The sequence below is a fragment of the Lagopus leucura genome, unplaced genomic scaffold, assembly GCF_019238085.1.
Source record: "Lagopus leucura isolate 7727_CA_CO unplaced genomic scaffold, USGS_WTPT01 Super-Scaffold_100009, whole genome shotgun sequence".
Classification (NCBI taxonomy): domain Eukaryota; kingdom Metazoa; phylum Chordata; class Aves; order Galliformes; family Phasianidae; genus Lagopus; species Lagopus leucura.
This window is the reverse complement of record NW_024962266.1, coordinates 26,422,953-26,447,545: the sequence shown is the minus strand read 5'-3', so window position 1 is coordinate 26,447,545 and position 24,593 is coordinate 26,422,953. Positions and strand designations below refer to the sequence as shown.

The window sequence follows — 24,593 nt, the reverse complement described above, 5'->3', positions numbered from 1 at the left end:
TTCAGTATGTGTCATCTGGGCTGCAAATTAATAAAGGCGGACCTGAGCAAACGTGGTGCCAGCCTGGCTGTGTCACCAGCACCACCTGCACGGGTCTACAGCAGCCTCAGCTCTTAGGAGAAGCAGCTCATTTTATATCTAAGTACAGAGATACTGGAATTAATGGCAACTTATTACTCTTAATGAACCGATCACAGATTGGAATCAATCATGTCAGGCTTTGCCCAAGCAGAGGACACAAGGATAGCTCTTATCCCTGGAAGATAATGGTCTTGAAACACTGAAAGCCCTTCAAGTTCATGTTTAAGGACCTTGCACAATGGAAATCTTTCCAAGATCGATGAGATGTGGTGTGGTTTTCATTTCTGATGACTCCTAACATCGTAGGGTACTTTTCGAAACTCATCTGGGTGAGAAGTCAGTTAAATGCAATTTTTTGATGTAACGATAAAAACTAAGAATCTCTATCTCCACCATATACTCAATCTGATAAATAAACTAACTGCATTAATACCGATAGGGGCCTATAGTTTGAAAAACAACAGATGTCTTAAATTAGCATATTTCTGTTTCAGGTCTTCAATCCAAAAAGCAAATATTAAAGAAAAGAAGAAAAATCATTACAAATGGTCATACCCATTTGGCAGCTTTTATAATAATGTGCTCTTCAAAAGCCTTCCGAAGTAAGAGAGATGAGATCTAACTGGGATGATCATTATGGAATATTTATGGCATCCAATAACAAAAAGAGTAATAAAAAGAAAGGCTTGCCTCCTCGAAATAATAATACAGAGTTATTTCTCTTGATGTTTTCACATCAGCCCCAATTCCAAGACCAATGACTGCACGTGCTCTGTTCCCTGTCCTCACTCCTCTTGCTCCCACCCAAGCATCAGCTGCAGTTTTCCCAGCCAGGTTCTGTCCGTGGATTTGCAGGGAGCTGCTCACAGAAGTGAGGGTTTGTAGGAGACAATGCTGTGAGCACATGCCCCAAGCACAACCCGCAGCTCTTCACACCAAAGGATGAGTGCCATGTCACGTATGGCATAACAGTGCAATGCGTGCTCGCTTTTGTGCTAGTTCAAATGAGAATTTGTTCTAGAGCATTAATACTGCAACTACTGCTGTTGATGCTGAGTAAAACGTCAGGGTGACAATAAATGTAAAGATATCTAAAAACTGGTGTGGAATACTTGGGTATTCAGACTAATCACGGACTGAAATAAGCGCATTTGTTTCAAATCCTGTTTATAGCACCGCAGCCCTTCCCTCCCTTAAATCTCCCTCTTAACCATAGTGATGTTTATTGAATACCTGTCATTTCTCCAGCAGCATGTGCCAGCAGCGGCTCACCAGTGCCAGGCTGCATGAAAACCCTTCTGTCTCCTATTCTCCAAGGGGCTCCCTTAGATCAACCACTCACCATACCCAATACGCTGAAACCCATAAATTTGCAGATACAGCAGTCAAAATTCTTAACAGGAAAGTGCACCCATTTTGCCCAGTGTAGCATACTGAAATATCACATGGTGAGAAGCATTTCTCACCATGTGTAAACTGTCAATTTGATTTGAAATTAAAATTTTTGATTAACATGAGCATTTCTGAGCCTCCCGCTGGCAGCAGCCCTATTGCTGAAAAGTGACATGATTTGTGACACACATGCTGTACAGAAGCCCCATGCCAGCAATTGTTAAACCCATTTTCATTCTGCTTTAATACGGTATGACACTCAGGAAAATAATTTTAATATTTAGGAGAAAGAGGGTGAAGGCTTAAGGAGCGAAGTCCTTTATGGGTGGAATGCGGGATTAGGGCAGTATGGCAAGCAGCATGGAGGACTCCATGTCTCACAAGGCATGTCGCCTCTCAGCAATGGGACCATCTGCAGGAGGCTAAGAAAGGTCCGTAGGAAAGCACAAAGCCTTCTCTCAAATCCAGTTGATATTTCAAGCACAGCATGAGGTGCTCTCCACCTATGTATGAATGCTGAGATGCTTCTGCACGGGGAAATGCTGCGACTTCAGTGATTAAACCCTTGGACGGGAGGTAGGGTTGCCTGGTTTCCACAGGGCCTGTTATTTTTCCACGTTTATCACTTCCCCCAGCAAGTACCAGCAGTCCCTAGCATCTACACGGCAACTCACTCATGGAAGAGGAAAGTTTTGTGCCTATTACAACTTTTGAGCCGAGGAATCTCCCTCTTCGTAAGCGTAGCGGGAAGATTTCTGCTAAGCAGTACCAAGAGAACACGAGAACTGGGGCACTTCTGCAGCAGCAGCTTTTACAGCAGAGATAGACTCATGCAGAAGACAAGAGTTCAGTGGGGATTTTCATGAACGTAAGCCTGTGTCACTGTTGCAAGCTGCTGACTCAACTGTGTCACCTGCCTGTTTCTCAGAGTGGATCTTTTTTTTCCAGTAACATCGTGTTCTGGGGAAGTTTATCAAGAAACAAGTATCACGAACAGTCATTCTGAGCAGCAGAACAGCTTTGATAAGTGTCGACACGCATCTGACTTTTCTGCTAGCTCCTAGCGCTGCTCATCACATTAAACACTCAGCTCTGCTGGACTCTGCTCCTAGTAAACACAGAGCCATTCCTAATTGCCAGAGTTCAGAGAGGAAAAAAAGTAGGATTTTAAAAATAATATTAGATGGTGAAATGAAATACCAGCGTGATTCAGATGCAGTGGAAGCATTCAGTCCTGAGCAGAAAGCCGTGGGCTCGTTTATGTTAATAACAACGCCTGAGAATTCAATCTGCATGAAAGATGTGGTCCTCAATAAAGCCATGATATACAGTGATTGTAAGTATGTAGATTCTTTTAAATAAGTCTGAAGTTTAAACAAGCGTTCTGTATAAACACCTAGTTTTAATTAGTATATTGCCAAGAAATTATACAACTCAACTCAGTGATGCTGTAATTATTTGGGGATCCATAAAGCCCTCCCTCGGAGGTGGCAGCTAGCTGTGTCCTCCACATGCTCCGCAGACGTGCACAGCTCAGAGCCGAGCCCAGGGAGCCTGAACCCCTGCGGACACAGAATGGGAGGCTTATAAAAAGTGGTGCAATTTTTTAATTCTGACAGCACGTGGAAGAATTCTCCATGAGGAGGTGGAGGGGCCGGGGCCGGTGAGGGCAGCAGCTCTCCCGTGCTGTGCCAGGTGATGGGACACAAACTGCATCAGCTGTTTCCTCGCTTTCTCCCTTCCTGACACCCCTCTGTCTTCACACCAACACTCTCAGAAAAGACTGTGGCTGGACACTGCAATAATAGAAGCTGAAGAAATATCTGCTGAAGATTAGATAGCACGAAAGCAAATCAAAAATAAGGGCTCTGGGCATGGATGTAAGTCATGGGATCAGCCAGCTCTGTCTTTCCGCATGGGCTTTCCTTTCCCTCAGAACTGCTTCTTGCACCTTATCTGCTGACAACACCAGTGAGCAAACTTTCATCCACAATAAAATCTATGCAAATGGTACTGCTCTATTTACTTATTGTTCTTTCCCTTGTACCGCTGGGAGTTTTCTCTGCGGAAGGCTCTTTTACTCCTCACACAGCACTACAACCTCCTGGCTTAGATAACTTTTGGTCCCAGGAAGGCTGACCTCCACCAGGCTGCACACTTGTTGTCCTTGTGGCCCAAGAAGAACTGAATTTCTGGCAGCCACAGCATGACAACACACATAGCTCCCAAAGTTGTGAGCAAAAAATGAAGGATTTAGAAAAGAGATCCCAAAATCCTATCCCGAATAGAGTCTATCTCAAATAGAGTCAACTCCTAGGCAGCCGAGGAGCCTATACAAACCTAGAAGCAACACAAGCCCTCCAGTGGGGATTCAGGCTCTCCTGTCTCGATCTAGATCTGCTCTGAACTACACCAGACCTCTGTCTTCTCCAGTACTGAGGAAGCCTCACAGACCCATCAGCCAGGGAGAGATGAACTCAGGCTTGGGCAGGTGAATAGGTTTACAGAAGCAGTGTTGCGTTAGTGGGTATGATGTCCCCCAGGCACAGCCCACAGCAACCAGGGTCAGTCTGGTGACTGGAGACTGGTGGATGTGCGTGCTCTGCACAGACGAGATTCTCTTTCTGTTTTATTCTCAGTTTGTGTTTTGTAGGGCAGGATGCCCTGTCTACATTCCTTCGCAGATGGAGAATAGACATTTATTAACAAGTACTCGGGCGGATGGCCCAAAACTCTAGACTCCTGGCATGGAGCTGTACGAAGAGAGGGCCAGTGACCCCCATTTGTGTTTACTGTACTTCTACAGACACATGTTGGTGTGATAGGGGCATTCACTTTCTCAGGTTCAGGCCAAGGTCAGGCCAGAACATGGACCAAATTTATTTTCTCTGTCTCTCTGTGTAAACTGCTCGGGCTGTAGCCCAAAGAGGGCCCCTGAGTTCATTCGCTGTGAGTGCATTTTGAGGGATTCGAGACTGACACAGCAAACAGAAGGGCTGGAGAAGGACCTTCTCCCTCCATAACTAGCTTCATGTGCTGATCCTATGCACGGCAGTCAGGCTGGTTCTATGGGAGGTACCTCCAGGGGTGACATGGTAGAGGTGGGATACCTTGCCTCTCAGACCCTCTGATTCCTCCTCAGCAATCAGTCTCGCATGGCATGGTGTGATGTGCAGGAATGCACAGACGTGGCAGTGGGAAGGAATCCCTGTGTCAGACATCCTATCAGTATGGATTTCGGACAATCTGAAGACAGCACAGGGATTACAACTTCAGATTTGAATCATGCTTACCAGCCTGGATCATCTTCCCTGGATCAGCCATCAGGTGTGTCCTAACAGCACTCTGCTTGCAAATGCCACACCATGACTGGCTGTACATGAAAGGCAGAACCTTTGCTGGTTAGCAGCAGTTGAGCAGGAAGAAAGAATGGAAGTGGAAAAGGAATTTCACTCAGAAGGACCTTTACATTAAACTAAAGCAACTCAGGTAAAAAGAAAAGCCATCCTTTATGGTTTATAACGCATAAACAGCCATTTCTTTTCCATTCCTTCTTTGCTTGCATTACTGAAGTACAGAAATAAAGGCAAAAACAATGATGGATGGATTCTGGACGACTCAAAGTTCAATTCAGGATGGATGCGATCCCAACATTTCAGATTCTTATCTCATCGTAATTGGAATAGCTGAACCTCTCTTGTCTGCAGAATTAGGCGAGACATCCTGTGAGAATGAGCTCTTTTTCACAGCAGTTTAGTCCCCAGACGCATAAAAGAATGAAAACAAGAAACGGAACAGAACATTTTTACTTTTGAGTAATGGCTGCATACGGGCCGTTTAGAACAAGGCTTCACTGGAAGAGTTGAGGAGGAAGTTCATCCTGCCAGTATGCCCATCCCTAGATGCATTCTTCCACAGAGCACATAAACACTTCTCTAAAAAGATAATTTATCTCTGTAACTCCCATTCTGCAGAAGGGAAAAACAGACAAGAAAGCACAAGTGGGTGGTACTTACACTGTCCACCCTTCTACCCTGAAGAAATCATCCAATACCACTACATGCCCTGCTGGACCCTGCTTTCTCTCGCAGCCTCAGTCCTTTTCTGCCTGCTCCGAGCTTGTTGGGATGTGTGGGTGAGCGGTGAGGGCTTCCTCTAGCAGCAGTCTCAGGTCCAGAGAAATTACAGGATGAACCTGAAACATCTCTGTTTAAACTGCCCCGAGGTTCAACACAGAAAGAGAGGAACTCCCAGAAGACCGAGCATCTCTGCTGATTGTAGAGGGAGAGCCTGGATTTTAGTTCACAGCTGCTGCCTCATTTTAATGCCTCTGTGATGTGGGGGTGAAATCCAAGCCTCAGAAGTTCATATACTATGTTAGCACAGGCCTAAAAAAAATTGCCTTCCTCCTTGTATCTTGTCATAGGCAATGTCTCCTGACATGCCATGCTTCCGTATCCTTACATTTATATCTCACTGCTGTTTGGTTTATAATTCAGAAAACTGTGAACTACAAGTATTGCTGAGTTATCCTTGTGTTGCTGTCCTTCATCTGGTTCATTTGCAGGAGGGAATAATGATCTGTCACCAAGGTAAATTCATTACCCAGCAGATAATGCCACAGTGTTTCTGCTGCCCATTTCACAGTAAGACATTCTTTTTCAATGATGTTGCATCTCTGTTCTCGTGGGAACAGTTTACGGCTGACATAGCAATAGCAGTAATAACAACTTACATTTATATTGTACACAGGATGATCTTTACTTCTGTCTCCTTCTAACAGTGGAGGCTCCCAGTCCTACTGCAAATGCATCATTCATGGCTGTGACAGGCACAAATCTAGATTCACTAATACGGGGCTGCCTCATTCCTCAGCCCTTTGCTCAGGTTGTCATTTCTTTTCCAGACCTTTTTATTTTGTGCTCTGGAATTGTTTTAAATTGAGTTGTGGACTGCTACCACACCACTGCTGTAAGTCTGTAAATCTGTGGGGTTCCCCTCTTGCCTCCAACCCCCGGCCGCTGCAGTCCATCACGCTGCTGCCCGTTCTCTGTGGCTTCTTCCCTCTTCCCTTCCTCCTGCGGCTCAAACTACTCCATGGTCTGCTGTACAGTGAAATTGGCTCCCCTCTGCACGGCGCGGGGGACAGGGCTAGCTCTCTGCATTCTGCTATTGGAAATTTCCTAAAAGCAAATTTCCCTTTTTTTTTTAAGGACTTTGAGGTAGAACATGTGGGAAAATTGCAGGTGGTCCGCACTGCAAAGCTGGTCAGGTGGGGACACCCCCCCCACTCCAGCAGGCTCTCAGATGGGCATGCAGCTGTCAAAGAGCCTTCTGTTACAGAAGGAAAAAACTAACAGGGACAGAGCCTGAGTTCTTTGTGTGAGTGCTGCAAGGTACATAAGAAGCATTCCTCTGCTAAGATCTTAAGAAATGCCAGCAAAGGGTTTGGTCCACAGAAAGATGGTGTCAACATCCTTGTGCCTGGTTGAGCACAGGCAAGGAGCTACCCAGCTCACCCAGCCAGGCATTGCATGGCCTGGGTCACTTCAGCGCTGCAGCATCTTGGGGAAAGGGGCAGTGCTGGCTGGGTGCCTGGTAGGACCCACAGGCAGAGGTTAGGGCCCAGCCTCCTGCTCTGCAAAGCCCAGAGCACAGAGGAAGAACATTTGGATTCCCTCTGGCAGCCCTGCCTTCTCCTTGTGCCTTCAGAGCGAGGTGCTGGCTGTGTGTGACGGCGTGCCTTGCAGAGGATCCTTTTGCTTCAAGTATGAGTGAGGGAGGACGGGAGGTAATGATGAGAGACACTCTAAAATGATTACATTAATTGAGTCTTATGAAAATGGAAAACAATGGCAGCATGCAAAACAAAAAACACTATCACCACGTACATCTCTTGTTTACTAAAAGTGCTTCACTGAACTACAGATTTACTCCGGGGCACAGCAGGAAACTTTTCTCCTTTAAATTTAATCAGCCTGTTGGGCTTTGTGGGTTTTTTTTTTTTTTTTTTTTTTTTCCCTTTCAGAGAAAAACACCAGCGATCAGATCTGTGCTTCCCATCCACTCCTCAGCACAGTGCCTGGAGGTGATAGTGTGAACTTGCTCAAGAATGTGAAGGCATTTTATAAATCATTTGGTTTCAGCAGGAGGGGGAGAAGAGGAGAAGGCAGAGGGATGGTATAGTTTACACACTTCAGCATTTTCTTCAGTTGCAACAGTGGTTAACAAAGAAATGAAACAGACGACGCGAAATGCACGTAGCGAGCAGCACCTCTAATCAACCAGCACCTTTCTACCACTCCGCAACCAAAACCAGCCCAACTCAGAATAAAGTTGTCCAACTGAAGCTGTGGCACTGACAGAGGGGAAAAGGGAGCCGAGCTGAGCAATGCAAAGTGCTGTAAACAACTCGCAGTGCTTGCTGTGCGCGAGATAACGGCAGCAACCGGAGCGCGGCTCCGAGCGTGGCTCCGAGTGGGGCTCCTCACCTCGCCTCCCTCTGCCGCGCACTGCGCTGCTCCTGGGAAGTACTTGTGCACCACTGCAAATAAAAGTCTCCTTGCTTTCCCAGGAACAGATCTGGTATTTTTCCATTCCACTCACACCGCAGCCAGGCTTCAGAGGGGATTTCATTCTCCGTCTAAACTTTCTCTCTGCTTCCTATCTAGCAACAATTACAGCTAAAAAGTAGTAACTGCAATTAAAGAGATAGTGTCTGATTAGCTACAGAGGAGATGAGGCTTTTCCTGGGAGCTCGGTCTCACAGCAGTGCCTGTCTATGACAGTAACAATGATCCCACTTATGGCTTCACTTTCTGCTCCGCACTGGGACGTCATAGCTCATATTGACAACTTATGGTTAATGAAACAAAGGCTACTTGGAAACCACCTGACGTAGCCATGAATCTGCAGTATATGCATGAAGTGTTTCGAGTGTACAAGTTGTATGTGGGCACAAGGGTTGGAATCCTTTAAAAGGAAAATCACATTGTGATAGACCTGCAAAAACAGGTATGATTCACCCAGGCACTGCAACACACACAGAAACCAGAGGAAAGGGTGAAATAACCACATACGTTCTCATAGTGAATGCCTGTATTTGGGAAGGACTCGAGTCAACAGAATACCTCCTGCTGGGGTCAGGCAGCCAGAACAAAAGAGCACGGGACTTTAGTGAGAAAGCATGACTGCTCCTGCACTGTGCTCTTGGGCACAGCCACAGGACCAGCCTTGGGTTTAGGTGCGATGGCCCCTGCTATAACTGAGGGAAGTGTGGAAGTAGGCAGAGATAAGGAGTGTCCTAAGGGCCAGGCTGGCAGGGACCCGAGATGTGCGGAGCTGAACCCCACAAGGTGTCAGCCTCAAAGTGCTGCATTCAGCCCTTCCGCAGCTTTCCCAGGGAAAGAGCCAGCGCTGCGCTAGTTCCCCTGCACAGCACAGCCCCAAGCACAAGTTTTTTTTACATCCAGTGGTCTGACCACAGAGGGCAATGCTTTGGCTAAGGCGGGGCGGCCGCAGGCCGTCAGAGCAGATTCTGCTGCTGGGATGCTGAGTGTAGAGCTCCCATTCACTGCCGGAGGCGAGTGGCACTGCTGCACAGAGATGCTACCTAAATAGATGTCAAGTAATGAATGCTTCGGGTAAGCGACTGATTTCAGAGTGTGCTTTCATCCACAGGCCCTGTATTTATAGTTCAAGCCTTTTCAATTAATACGCACACCCTATAAGAATTAAACTACTAATTATCACATTTTACCCTGGTTCACAGAACTTTCATCAGATCTAGTAAATGAAATCACGAGTTCAGCAGAAGAAGCTTTACTGCGCCAAATTATGTCAAGGGTATATCATGTTGATAATAAAAGATCACTTGTTGGAAGCCTAACCTAGAAGGTTGGGGAGGCGTAAAAAGTTCACATTTTGGATCATGCTGCTCTGGCATGGGCGTTTTGTGTTTTTTTTTTTTTTTTCTTGGTTATTGTGGAAGGCAATTTTCCTGCAAGTAAAATTTTCCCTTTGTCTTACATTACAGGCATTAGGAAATTCTTACATCGAAAGACAAATAGGTAGGTTCAGGGTTTTGTTTTGACAGTCACGCCTTGGCATCGCATATTCTGTCTCTTCCCACAAATAAACTTCCTTCTCCACTGGAAAGAAAATTAATATGAGGCCCACACCACAAATAAACTCCTTTCCCTAAGTGCCCAGCCTCTTGCTGGGCAGGCGTGGTATTCAGAAGCATCCTCCATCCAGCCTGTGGTCCGCTCAGGCGGTAGCAATTACCGTCCCAACCCAACTCACAGCTCTTAATTAAGCAGCAAACCTCTCCAGAAGACCTATGAAAAAATGGGTTGCAGTGAAAGCTGGGAGGACCGCAGCCAGCCCCGAGGCACCGCGCAGAGCTGGCACTGCAGGCAGGGGATCAACTGGGGCACAGAAAGCCTCGGCCCCACAGCACCGGGGAGGGGAACACTCCTCACCACGGCACAGCAGCTTCCCAGGGGGAGCTCCTGGCCAGCCCACATCCATGCTGCCCTCAGCATGGCCCTTGCTGTTATCTTGTGGATAAATATACGCGGAGAGGAATGGAATGGAGCAACAGAGTACAAATATATTTTGAAACGACTGAGAATAGTTGTGGCTGTATTTATGCACCTTATCCACTGGAAAGGTTCACTGCCTTTTTCCTGTACACACATATGTTGAAATAAAAATATATACCCTGGCTACATTTTTATTCCTCCTTTCCTTTGCAGCACTCTGCCACTCTGAGCGTAATGAACGTTTCATGTCTTTCAAGCACTGCTTTGTCATGCTATAAGCATTCATTTCATGCTTTGAATATTTCCTGTCATACTCGCCTTGGAAGATTTTTTTTTTGTGGGAATGCTTTGCTTGTGAAGGTTAATGGCTAGCAGCAGTGAAAACTGAAGCCCTCTGTCAATCCTTCGGTCTCAGACACTGCAGGTCACTGATGAGAAACTCTCCCCTTGGCCCAGTGAGGCTGCAGAGCTGACCCCGGCTGACTACCGCCTATCTTGCCGACTGACAGCCAACACCCTTCGCTGTTGCCATCACAGAGTCCCCTCAAGAGAGTGCCAGCTCCTGATAAGCAGGCTGAATCCCGAGCCCAGCTGAGCACCTGCTAAATCCTGGAAATGGTGAAGTACTGCCTGACAATCTGGATCACAAAACCATTTGACTTTGTGCGTGACTCTCAATGAAAATATGGTGATACAGATTAAAACGGTGCTTTTTTTCTAGTTATTCAGATGCTTGTCCTCAAAAGTCATGAAACTAGCTGGAAAATAGAGTTGAATGCTGGTCTATTATTAAATTGTACTTCTAGCTCTTGTTGGAGTCTATCTGTAATGAAATAGAACAAAAAAATGCAAAACTAAATTACATGGAAGATAATTTTATAACCAGGCACATCCACTCTTGTTTCCTTGGGAAATGCCAGCATTCAGAGCTGCCCACATGCAGCATCTCTACACGGTGAGGACATAAAGGTGGGACCTAACCAGACATTCCTTTTTCGAGCTGGAGGAATCACAGAACGGCTCAGGTTGGAAGGGACCTTAAAGATCATTGAGCTCCCACCAGCTTGGGCTGCCCCAGGCCCCATCCAACCCAGCCTTGAGCACCTCCAGGGATGGGGCACCCACTCTCCTCTGGGCAGCAGTGCCACAGTCTCACTGCCCCCAGAATAAAGAATTTCTTCCTAACATCTAAGCTAAATCTCCCCTCTTTCAATGTAAAGCCATTCCCCTTTATTCTATCCTATCTGTCAAGCTGTGCCCCCGCAGCAGGCAGGACAGACCAACCCCAGCATGGCCCTGCTGCTCTGCCACAGCCTCAGGCCCAGACAACGTGCTGCTCCCAGCTCACCACCCATCTCTGAGGGTGCAAATCTGCTCAGAATTTGGTCCCGGCATTTTGCAAAGGTGCAAACAAGCTGACATCACCAGGAGCTTTCGGTTCGTCGCCAGCTATGAGATTCCATATTGAAAATGCTAAGGGCTTTTTTTTTTAAGCTTTTTCTGAAGCAAAGTTAATTTTAGATTAGTCCCTCAGGCTGTGATAACTCTCCAGTGTTGCTCTGTAAACAAGAGAGGAGAGTCTTCCCGCATTTATAACACGCGGATGCAAATGATTCTATGAAGAAGAGCACTAATAAAAGCTGCTGTTACTGTACTATCCTGTGTGCAGCTCCCACTGGCAGAAAACTTTCTCGGCGTGGCTCAGTTTGGTGCTGCAGATGAGGTGTTTCAGGAATGCCAGCCACTCCAGATGACAGTACCAGACCAGCACCCTGTGCTCAGAGAACAACCCCCGGCCCTGCTCTCTCCAGGTGGCTGGTCACTCAGACAGTGACAGATTTGGCTGTAGGAGGAACTGGAGCTACCACTAAAGCTATAATGTAGACGAGCGGTTGGGGTAACCACAAAGCATAGCTGTGTTCTCTGCGCAGGGCAGCTTCAGAGGAGAGCTGGAATGGCAGCTTTGCATCCTTGAGCTCCCAACCCACAGCCTCAGTGGCTGCTGGCTGCAGCCCTCTTGCTGCGTGAAGCAAAAACACCAGATTTGGGGACCAGAAGAGAGCCTATAGGAAGGGGCTCTGCAGCCCAGCAGCTAGGGCAGAGGCAGTTCCCCAAGTAGCTGCTGCATTTTCCAAGCTTCACACAGTCCCCTGCTGCTCAAGCTGTGCCAGGCCTGCCCAGGCTGCGCCTACAGAAGGAAAGGAAACTGCTCTTTGCAAACTGCTCTTTGCACATTCCCACTGCTGCCTCTGCCTTCCCCTCCTGCTGGAGGAGCAGCATTTCTTCCTTAATTCTTTTAGGCACGGGAAAGTAAGCATGTACCTAAACCCTTTTTGTGAGGTTTTATACCTGAGTCCAGCCCTACTTACGTGAAGAATTCACAGATGATATTTACAAGTCCGGTGTAATTACTGCAGGGTTGAAAAATGAGTTCTGTGAGTTACGGTACATCATTGTTTTTCTTGTTTTTCTTTCCTTTTTTTTTTTTTTAATGTTACAAAGAACAATGTGCCTTTCATTTCCTGCAGTGCCGTTAAGGTACTTGTAGCTCAAAGCAGCAAGAATACATTAAAACCAAAAAGCATTTGGTCTGAGCATTAAACATTTTTATTTTTCAGATAAATGCCTCTCCCTCTACAGAAATTGTTTGAGCCGTGAATTTGGCACACGGTCGTAATCAGCTGTAATAATGAATGCTATGCTGTCTCGCTCACTTGAAACGGGAGAATTTACCAACTTCTTTAAAAAGAACTTGCTAATCTACAATTAAAGTGGTGTGCTCCCGACTCTGAGTTACCGACTCGCAGTAACACATGCTCCAGAAACATCACTTGTCTGCAGCGGATGACGCAGCGTTCCTCTGCTGCACGCAGCATTAATTCTGCAGTGCCACCACTCTGCACTGCCACCAGGTACAGCAGTGACACGGCCCTGTGCAGGCTGTGCCCTTCCCCAGCTCCAAACCCCTACCGAAGCAGAGCAGGATCTGATTTGTCATACCACGCTCACAAACATCCCCTGTTGCAGACAGAGACTGAGAAGTTCTTCACAGAAGTTTAAAATAATCCTGCTTACAAAAAAGAAAACCTATCCGATAGCCGTTGCCACTGAAAGGAAGACTAAAAGCCTAAGAGAGAGCCCAGTGCTGAGCCTGAGATTCAGTTGCTGCTGATCCCCAGGCAGGCAGTCCCTTTACTACAGCACACTGCCCATTTTGTCATCCTTGATTCACTGAAAAATAGTTTGTTTCTAAAAGATGACCCCAAACCAGTGCATTTAATGAGCTCTTAAAATCGATTTTTTTTTTTTAATTTTTTTTTTTTTTTTTTTTTTTTTTTTGATTGGGAGAATTGCAAAATCACTTTGCGGTGCCAACTGAAATGGAGCTTTTACATACCATTAGGCAACTACAAAAGTGGGGAATTTTCCACGCGGGTGTTCCACCCAGCTGGTCAAAAAAAAAATAATAAAATAATTAGAGCAAAGTATCAGGGCACCTGACCCCGCTCCTGCCTTTCAAATGAAGCACCCTGCTTCTTTCCACATCCCTCCTGCAAACTTCCTCGCCCACATGACAAACGGGCAAATTCAGGTTTTCTTCCTCTCCCTGAGCTCTTTCCCATGTTAAGGGGCCAAAGGGATCAGCTTTCTGCCCAGTTCCAAGACAAGGCATGGAGCCATGCACCCATGGCGAAGCCCTGTCCTGCCTGCGTGCTTGCTCTGCATGACCATCATACTGGCTACTCTTTCAAAAAAATGAAATTCTTAACATTTCTACAACTTCTTGCAGTAGCAATCAGGTAAGCGGCCTCCTGAAAATTATTCTGGCTTCACAAAGGCCAAAGAACAGGTTAGAGGTGGAGTTAAAGCCACCACTGAGAGCAGAAGTTGTCACCATCTTCTCTCTCCAACCCATTCCTGGAGGCATTCAAGGCCAGGCTGGATGTGGCTCTGGGCTGCCTGGTCTGGTGGTTGGCGACCTGCACATAGCAGGGGGTTGAAACCAGATGATCACTGTGGTCCTTTTCAACCCAAGCCATTCTATGATTCTATGATTCTGTGACTCTCTCTGTGATGACTCTGCTCCATAAAATGCAACTGTAAAACCCACTAGAAAAGAGGGGTGGCTCCAAGAAATAAAAGCTTTTTTTTTTTTCTCCTCATGAACTTCACTTGAATGAAGGTTAGATATACAGGTTTTTCTAAATAACACAGACAAATTAAAATGATAAATTAAAATCTGTAGTAGGAGGCCTTCTTTTTCAGGGCTGTATAGCTGACCCTTTTGAACCTACATTACTCAAGGTATGCAAAATATATGTGTATAATAAATAGCTCTAGAATTTATGGAGTGGAACAGAAAGGATATTAACAGGCAAGTAGAGAGGCTGTATAACCCTCACAAGGCCTTTAAAGATTTATTTTTTTAAAATGAAGGAATGCATGCATGTAAAAGGCAGTGCTTAATCGATATGCTTCTTTGTGCCTTACAGAAACACGTGCAAAATGACTCCAAACCTGCCCTCAATCTGGTCATTCTGCTGTTAGCATCAGTGGGAATAAGATTATTCACAACAGCATTTTTCTTTGATTGTAAAAAAAAAAAACAAAAACCAACCCAAACCCAAAAACAACAACTCCTCCTCCCTGTGTGGGCTCATTCCCACTCTCAGTAAAATCAATTACGAGGCTCCCAGCGACTCCGGAGGGAGTTGGATCAGGCCTCGTGGAAGTGGGTCTGCAGCAAGTGCAGAACAACGCAGTTAATATGATTTATTGTGTCCGTTCCTGTGCGTGCAGTTTTTCATTTTCTAAAGCCCGCAGTTTTGCTTTCATCCTCACGTTCGGTAGATAAGAGCTGCAGATCCGTGTTGATCTACAAGCCGGGCGCTGCAGGCTGGGGGCTGCGTGTGCTGAGCGTGAGCGCGGCGGCCGCACAGGGGGAGCAGCCCCTCCAGGGCCAGCGGGCTGCCTTGGCTGCATTGGTAAAGAAAACCTCCCACACGGGCACTGCAAAAGGTGCCTCAGCAGTCAGGAAGATTCTGCTGCAGTGGGGAAAAAAAAATACCCTTCAGTAAAAATGAGAAAAAGAAAAATCTCTCTCGTGTTTATTAAGAAAAGTCCCTCTCACAGGTCACCAACGAAGTTCCAAGAATTCACTAAAAGCTTGTTTTACAAGGAAGGCTCAGGCTCCAAAACAGAGATATTTCATTTCACTAGGCTTTTACAGATTTTACATTATTAAACACTGACATCGCTGCTTTTTGGGCTGGCTGTTGAGTAACGAGCTTCCTTAAGACCGAGAAACTGCAGGGTAAGAAGAACTGTGGTTTAATAGCTGTGAAAGAAAATTATCTAAACATGAAATAATAACATGCTTGGTGCCTAATGCATTCTAAATTAAAATATGATTTAATAAACATAGGCAACATACTCCACACAAAAAAAATCCCAGAATTGGCAGAACAAAAATCACAGTTTAGTCAGTTCTTCGCTTAACCTCACAATCCTTTGGCTACAAATTAGAATTTCTGTGAACAGGATTGATAAGAGAAATTAGGCACTGTCTTTCAGCAACAACAAAAATGTTTTAAGATGGTATACTTAGAGAAGAGCAGTATGAAACCCATCAAAACACGAAACCTTTTGTGTTTCAATGTGAGGAAAACATGGGAACCCCCAAAGCCAAAATCATAACAGCTCGATGTGCCCTGTGCTCCACATCCTATGACATGCACTCCTAAGTTTTCATGGACCTGAACCTCTTCCTCAACTTTATCTGCCATTGAAACTCTGGTCCAAATGCAGTCCTGATCTAACACAGCCTTTCAGCCTCACCTCATCGTGCAGCTTGGCCAGTGCCCGATACAGTCCTCAAAAAGCACACTCACCACACATGCAGCTCTAGGGATGCCCTGCAAGGGCTGCAGGCAAAAGCAGTCGGCTGCCCTCCGAAAGGGCACTCACATTTGTGTTATTACAGATTTCCACAATAGTGGATTTGAATGTCCCCAGAATGGTGGCAGGTTTCAGAGTCTCAAACCATCCACACAAGTTCTTCAGTTCTGCGTATGAGCTACACAATGGGTTTCCCTTCTACATTCAGATCTTGTTATGAGCCTGGTTACAAAGTCAAGAAAAGTTATTAATAATAGATGCTTATCTCAGTCTCACTTTGGGAGGCATCATTTCTACGTCCTAGATGTAAGTGTTAGAGAAAATATCCATTGCCCATGGGCCAATGGAACCTGCTTGAGTGAGGTCCACCTCACATAAACACAAAAAGCACAAGAAGCCTATACTTTTACATACACGAATTTGCTATTATCAAATTATTTTTTTCAGCCTGTTTTACAACAGATGCCATTGGTTCAGCACAAGCTATTGCTTCTAATTTAAATCTGTCCCAGTTCAGACAAATCAGTGTTCCCAAAATTCACGCTCCTGGCACTACTTCCAAATAAGCCCCAGCGGCTGCCACCTGAAATCCCACTTTTGCAAATGGACCGAGAGAGCGGCGCAACGAGCCACAGTGGAGCCTCCCTGTGCTGCTCACCCACAGTATCCACAGCCCTTAAAGCACGCTGACGCAGCACGGACGATGCTGCTGGCACCCAAGCCGTTCCTGCAATAGGAACCTGCCTGGGATGTTTGCAGGTGTGCCCTGAAACTGTACTGTTAGGGGGGGCTGCTGCTCAGTTTTGTTCAGCGGGATTTTGCTGCAGAGAATGGGTCTGCAGAAACGTATTTCAAAGCAACCATTTTGTTGTGTGGGACTGCCTGAGATCCCACGCTCTGCAGTGATGGCCGGCCACATACAGAAAGTTAGGTACTTTGTGTGAGAGCGTCAACAAACGGAACCAAGCTAAGAGCACACAAATAAAAATGAAAGCAATGAAGCACACACCCCTGGGAGGGGGAGGGGGGGGGCGGAATTGTGACTCATGGCCCAGGGACTGGAAGCCTTTGCTATGGAGGAATAAGGGTGAGGGTTGCATACAGCAGGCTCTTTAATGGCATCTCCCTAATTTAAATGATTTCTAAAGGAAAAAAATAAAAAAAAAATAAAAAACCAGCCTCTCTCTCCAGGTCTGGAGAAACAAATGCTACTTTAGATTAGTGAAACAGTAGCATCTGAGCTATGAGGAGAGTACACAATCTATCTGCAGCTATCCCATGTCAGTTATTCTGAATAGTGCTTTTATATTAGACATAGGAAAAAATCTTTATAAATATGGGCTGTTTTAATATCCCAAAGCAGGAGCAGCAGGTAAGAACTTACCATTTTCTGGCTGGTCCTTAATATCAGCTTCACTTGGCTGGCTGGGACTTTCAGATTGACTTGAATCTGAAAAACATAAAATACAGCCAAAAATTACAGGGTCTGCTGTGGAAAATAGATCAGAGGCGCCAGACTTCCTCAAAAGGCTGAGAGTACAAACTGAGGACAGGAATGTTGCACCAGGACATGATAATGCAATAGTCCCGTGCCTAGGTGAAAAAAAAAGGGAATCTTGTTTATGGCACTCTGCAGAGTGCTCGGTGTGTGTGTGCATAAATTAAGCTGCGAGAATCCTTCTTTTTAGAAAAGGCAGATTTAAACTACTCTCCTACATGTGCTTTATAAAGCAGCCTCTATGTTGTATACAAACCAGAGCCTTAATCCAACACATAGTAAAGTCTCAAAACAGATTTTGGAGCTCGCATATAAAGGTAACCAAGCAACACTACAGAGTGGTGGAGATTGTTGTCTACCCGTTTCTGAAACAAAATCTGCAAAACTGACAGAAGAGCCGAGTTTCGTTAAATGCTTTCACAGTGGTTCCACTGCTCCCAGAGCACCGGCGCTGCTCTAACGGAGGTCGGGCGCTGGGCGAACCGCTGCGGGACCCGAGCAGGGAATGGAGCAACAGCTCCCGGCCGACGGCCTCCAACAGCCACAGCAGATTTGCCTAAAATAATAAAATGTCCTACAAGAGCATATGTGTAAATATGACTGGCTTGCTGTTTTTGCACGTTGTGAACTCTGTGTTATGAGGACTCCTCTTTGCTTTGAGAATTATTCTGAGTAGAAGCTTCAGTCAAAAAATGTTTTCCTTCTGAATTATTTCTAATGCTCAGAGTTGGAAAAAATAGACCCTTTACCTGTGGGGAAAAAATATTAAAAAAACAACAACCAACCAAATTCAAATTACTGGTTTTGCAATTAGCTGATACAGGTTTTCTTTTTCCTCCAGAAATTGTTTTGTAATTTCTTGAGCCCGTCCAAAGAACTTTTTGCAGTGAACCAAAACTCAGGACCCGAAACCACTCGCTACTGCCTCAAAACCGCCTCCACTCGTGGCAAACCCATTTTCTGCCTTCACCTTGACTCCGCAGAGCTTCGAATTAGCTGTCTGAAATCTGACCGCGTTTCAGTGAGAAGTCAATGCAAGATCAAAAGGTCATGACACTTCACTGTGATTAAATTGAAAATCTTACTTCTATTGCAACAGAGTGATAACACCACCCCTTCTTTTTCTTTGAGGTATTAATAGTGCTGGAAGAAGCAGTACTACTAGTGACCTTGGGTCAAGCGATGCTAATTTATTGCTTTAAAAAGGTTCCTTGCTTTTAAGCAAATGAAGATTTTAATTACTGCAGAGCACTATAAAGAAAATGCCTATTTTAAATATTCAATTTTTTTTTTTTTTTTTTTTTTTTACCTGCTGACTGTACGCATTAGGTATCATTCAGAAGCTTAGAGGACAATCTTGTATTAATTAAGATCTACATGTTAAAAAAAAAAAAAAAAGCTCACAAAACAAATTTTGATAAATTTCAGAATATAAACATTCAGAATATCAAGCAATTTAAGTTTCAATTCCGGTGTTTCAATTTAAAATCAATGAAATTCACTAAAAACTGCTATGTTCCCCAACGTGCCCAGAGTCTGGTTCTTCTCTTTTATATTCATCATTTCCAATAATTTCTACAACGGATCTCAACAAAATAATTTATTCTTACTTTCGCAATTTTGTTTCAAATATTCACCTTCGAGGTTATGGCTATCAAAGCTCAAGAGGGTGGCAGGGGGAGGCGATGGGCACGCTGCCGCTGTGCTCTGGACACTGCATTGTGCCAGGAAGCTTCCCGCCTCTCATGCCACAAAGGTAGAGACAAAGGTAAAGTATTAGAAATGGAAAATATTTACGTGGCATTCAAAGTCAACATTCAGTGCATTTCATTTTACAGGGCACACACGGGGCCCTAGCCCTAGCCCTAACCCAACCGCCCGCGTTGGGGAAACAAAGTACTTTTGTGTGCACCGGGGGCTGCTTCCCAACCCAACACTGGGGACAAGAGAGAGGCTTCACTGTCCACAGGACATTTGTTTGGATGCTGAATTTTAACTTTCTTTCGTAACTCGGCTTACTGGGAGACATTTTGGTAACTCCTGTTTTCCTGAGACCTGTTCCTTCTGCTGAAATTAAATATTAATTTCTAAAAAAGACAACAAAAGCTTTCAGCAATAACCTTCCTGGGGAGGGACGGTGCAAAGCAAAGCAGGCCGAGGTGGCATTAAAACCAATGGATCTAGCAACAGCGACCATGGTTAAGGCTACCGAGCCCGCATCCTGGGCACGAGGCGCTCCGCATTGTTATGCAAGGTGGCATCCTGTGGAAACCCCAGATAAGAAGCCTGAGTGAAGGCACTTAGCCAAAATGTTTATATGCAGAATTTTGTCTCCCTGATTTTATTCAGATGCCGCAGATGATCCGGTACATATAAATGTGCCGCCACATGGTGAAAGGATTGGCAAAATTGGAGCCGCTGTATTTTCCAGGCTTGCCTGGGACCAGCCTGGTGCACCCTCCCCAGCCCGCTCACTGTTTTTCAGCAGTTGGCAGGAACTCCCGTCGGGGCCTTTTTGTTGTTTTGCACACAGAAACTTTAAAATCCCCATTTTGTGAATGTTTGGTGTTCTGCGGGCGCAGGTCTGTGGGAGGGGGACGCCAGACCTGCTGAGTCAGTGCGCCAAACAGGTGACCGGAGGAATAAATTAATTTTTGCCCATACATAATTGATATAAATGGAAGATCGTTTTCATAAGCATTTGCATTAAATCAATAAAATCACTTACTATAGAGCGGTTTAACAATTCATTTGATTTTCTCCTTTCTATATATTTGATAGCCACTCTGCAAAACAGTACGCACTTTATGCCTATTTTCTTTAGCAACAACACTGCCGGTTAAATTCTACCACCTGCAATAATTAGAGCCATTGGAAAACACACAAAACAAAATATACAGTAGATGCGAGTCCCTCTCGATTCCATGGCCCCCTGCGGCAATGAGCTTCATTGGTGCCTTAAGCGAAGGCTGGTAGGAAGCCAAAGAATCTGTATATTACAATAAAGTGCATGTTATTAAGGGGAGGATTTAAATGATTTCAGATGGAGTTGGAAATATTATAGTGAGGGACCACTATTAGGATTCTGATTTAAAAAAAAAAATAAAAAAAAATCACCAAGGAATCTAGTTTGATATTTAAGGGAGCTTAGCCTTGAATAGCGCAACGGGTTTTATTTGGGGTCTTTTTTTTGGTTGAAGAAAAGTTGGTTGCTGGAACTCTTAACTCTCCCTGTGCTGGAGGCGGCAGCATGAGCAGGGACATGTGAGCCCAGGACAGCGGACAGAGACCTGGCGTCACCGCAACCACGGGGAAACAATCATAAGAAACAATCAAAACAACGTCAAAGACATTCCACTCTCTGCTCCCAAAGCAAGTACGATTACGGGTAAAGGAAAAAAAAGGGGCTGGTGTCCTAGCACTGGCTGCCCTGTTCTGCCTGCTGCTCTGCTCTGGCTGCTCCCAGGCTACCGGTGTGCACAGGGCGGTGACGCCGACCCCGCTGTGGGGAAGCCCTGCACATCGGCACACCACGTCGGATTCGGCTGCAGCGGAGCGAGGCTCAGCCTGGCTGCGGGGCTGGCGGCTCAGAGAGGAGCGCTGCTTTGTTTGGAGAGAATGAAACGTTCCCAGGGACGTCTGGCCTGCGGACAGGACCAGTGTCAACAGTGTCGACAGTGCTGTTCTTTTTGTAGAGCGTGACACAGACGGTGAGGAGTTGGTGCAAACAAATCCTGCACCAAGCGTTATGCCACTTCCCAGCGTTAAACTACTTCTTGGCAGTGGGACTTGGGGAACACAGGGCATTTTCTTGGAAATGTGCAGAGTGCTTTCCAGACAGCAGCCCTGGGTGTGCCACTGGGGACCCCTTCCTACCTGCAGGAGCCGACCCTGCGCTGTGCCCGAATGAATGGGCGGTGATGGCAGATCGCACCAAAGCCAACGGCGGTGATGCCGAGAGCTGTGCCCATCCTGCAGCCCGCATTGGGAAGTGCCCGGGTTACATTTTCCATTCTCCGCATGTTTGGGGGGGGACACGACATATTGTATAATAAACTGACATATTTTATTCAAGTTTCAGAGTCCTATTTGTAATAAAATATTTATACGGCTGGGTTGTGCTCATGCAATAAATTTTTCATCTATAGTTTTGGGCACGGATTCCACCAAAGATTTATATATGTTTAATAAAAATCTAAATCATGTTCCTTTATATACAACCTTACGTGGCGAGCTTAAGGGATTTACAAACAGAAACCAGCAATAGGACCGAGGCTTTTTACACTCACTTTCCCTTCATTATACATTATAATGTAAACACGCATGCACCACTCCGTATATGCCGCAGTTCTTATTTATGGCTATTTCGGTGGCTACTACTATTTCACTTCAGGAAGGCCTGGCTCTCCGTTGAGCTCCAGCCATTGCTTTCAAGCCAACTTTTGCAGGGAGTTCAAAGCGCCCCGTTGTCACACGCCGCACCGTCACACGCACAGCTCGCCGGGCCCATTGTGCCCGGACAGCACCGCGTCCCTCTGGCTGACACACATGGGTTGGCGGTGGTGAGACCCCACCATGGCAGCCTGGTTTCTATCGGGCAAGGAGTCTTAATTCCTGTACACTGGGAAAGAGATTATCTTTGATAATGGAAATGTAAATCAAAGCTTGCTGTTGTTTATTCCAGACAGACATTTGTGTGTTAAGTCTGTTTATCAGGCAACACTTTGTCTAAGCCAGGAAGTAGTCAGCCTTTGTAACAAGATGTATGCAAATGATTTTCCCATGAGCCCTTGCCACAAAACTTTTGTGGCCAAAAAAAAAACTCCTTGTTACTCCACCGGCAAGACGCTCCTAAGCCACCCCGTAAGCAGACTAGCAACAAAACAGCCAGCTAGACTATGCTGATGAGCCTGAATGGGACCCAGCCATGTGCCCGCAGTCTGCTGCTCGGCATTGTGCGCACGCCGGGCGCGCCGCATCTGTCTGCCAGGCAGCGCCTTTGTGGCACGGTGGGCGCAGACAAAGCGCCGGGTGAGCTCCTCGGGACGCGGGGCTTCGGGTGCCCTCCCTCCCGGCGCTGGGACCAACGGGGAACTCCGCCAGGAGGACATGGGACCCCTGTGCCGTACCGACGCGGTTCTGTTTTAAATCAACTTTCTTTGTTCTCTCCAGCCCATAAATGATTTACTGCTATCGTGCGATAGCCCAGAATGTGGGGAATCTCTGTATTCCCATATTTGTTCCTTGATATTACAAACGAGTATTTGATTCACTTCTAAATGTTTGTTTTTAAAACGGTTTACAGCCTTTGATTCCTGCTTACTGATTCATTTCTGGAACGTTTTCTATTTATTCCTTTGCAGTAGCAAACGTTAATTTTGACTTAATTCAAATCGTCATCAAAGGCTTCCTTAAGAAATCCCATGGCGCAGATTTTATTTGTTATAATAAAATATTCCTAAAGTAAACATCATGCGAGCGTGTTTTTTTTTCAATTCCGAGAGATACAAAAATCCGTTACCCAAAGGACCGCGATCGGTTCAGCCCTTTTTCCTAGACAAAATAAACACTTTAGGACTTTACTTGTTTGTATTCTCCTCAGCGGTGCTGTATGCATCACCAGCTAAAAACAAAGAAACTTTTAGCTGCTCAGACAAAATGCAGAAGCTCCCCAAACAACGAGGCGGGGGGGTGGGGAGGCATTCACCAAGTCTGACAGTCCATTCAATATGGGGATGATGGCCATAATGCATCCAGGGTCCCCTTGCTAATTAAATATGCATTGGCACAGTTTTGATCGATGCAAGCCATGGATCAGATGACACACCTGCAAAATCTTGAGCCCAGAGCTCCCAGGAAAAGGAAAATACAGGCTGTCTCCTTATCTTTGTTTTCAAAGGCTCTCAATTTCTGTGCTTAGATATCTAATTTAATTCTCTCACCCCTCAGCAAACTGGATTAGGAAAGTCAATACTGCCATTGTGCATCGACAGGAACACACAGCTTTCCTTTTATTCAATTTAGCCATGACCTTTAGACAAAGATAATGACAACTGTCTAAAAGTAAGGTAGGGCCCTGAGGAAGGCCCTGTGGAAGGGCCCCTCTTGCCCACCGTGCGGAAGCACCCACCAGGCACGGATAAGTCCCGAGGACACCACTGCCCACGGCTCTGTGCTGAGGGCCCTGCCAGGTGCCGGCGGCCAAGCTGGAGGGGTCCTGACCACGGTGCCAGGGGAGTCTGGTCCCAGAGCCACAGCAGAACACACCGCCGTCCTCTCTGGAGCCAGGAGAAGGAGCATGACTTCCGCCATCAGGATCCCTACTGGCCTTCCTGCGCTAGATAGCATCTTTCTGATCTATCTGCAAGGCAAGGACAGAACGCGCCGCCAGCAGGAGCGGCCACCGGGCAGTAATCCAGTTTGGTGTCTGCAGACACAGCTCGTACCTGGATCGCTGATCTGGGCTCAGGAAAATTCACCTCCACGGAGCAGCCCAGCTCCACAGAGCGTTCCTTTCCGCCGCACGGCGTTGGACTCGGCAGCGCTTTTTTAGCTGCGTTTAAAAATACATTTGGCATTTCTAGCTGTGGGCCAATATTTTTTCTCATGTCTTTTTATACAGATTTGGAGGGAAAGATATTTGTAACCGAAAAAAAATATATGTGCAAAGTTGGATTGCTAAGTTTCAGTAATCTTGGGAAATAAAAAAAAAGCAGCCTATGTACGAGCTACAAGGAACCATATGGATCAACACGAGCTGCCCTCGTATCCCTGGGAAATATAAATTAACCTACATTTCATTGCCATAAACCCCAAAATAAGAAATCTAATTAGAGTCTCTACCCTCAGATTCACTTCTACAAAATTTGCCTATCCCCCTCACACAATGATTTACAGTACTTACATCCATTTCTTCAGAGTGATTTAAATTTATTGAATCATTTCAATTTTTAGAGAGCTTCCATTTGGATCTGTATGGGTTTCTAGACATATGCAGGGCTCAGTTATTTAAAATTAATTGCAGTACAATAATTTTAAATTGCTTCGTGCTATACGAATCTCAAGTGCTTTGAAATATTTGAACCATTCTATTTAGGAGCCATCAAACTCGCAAGCACGGGCAGCAAGGAGTTGTTGTAAGAGCTGAAGGGCTGCACCGACGGTCCCCGAGTGCAGGA

At 45.8% G+C, this 24,593-nt stretch overlaps 1 protein-coding gene across 15 annotated transcripts in view; it reads right to left on the bottom strand.

Moving 5' to 3' along the window:
• NFIA (nuclear factor I A) overlaps positions 1-24,593 on the bottom strand; it is a 233,890-nt gene that overhangs the window by 90,406 nt on the left and 118,891 nt on the right. For all 15 annotated transcript variants that reach the window (XM_042873513.1, XM_042873516.1, XM_042873501.1 and 12 more), the window contains exon 3: positions 17,302-17,367. In XM_042873513.1, coding sequence (XP_042729447.1) covers positions 17,302-17,367 — 66 coding nt within the window. The remainder of the gene's footprint in view (positions 1-17,301; positions 17,368-24,593) is intronic.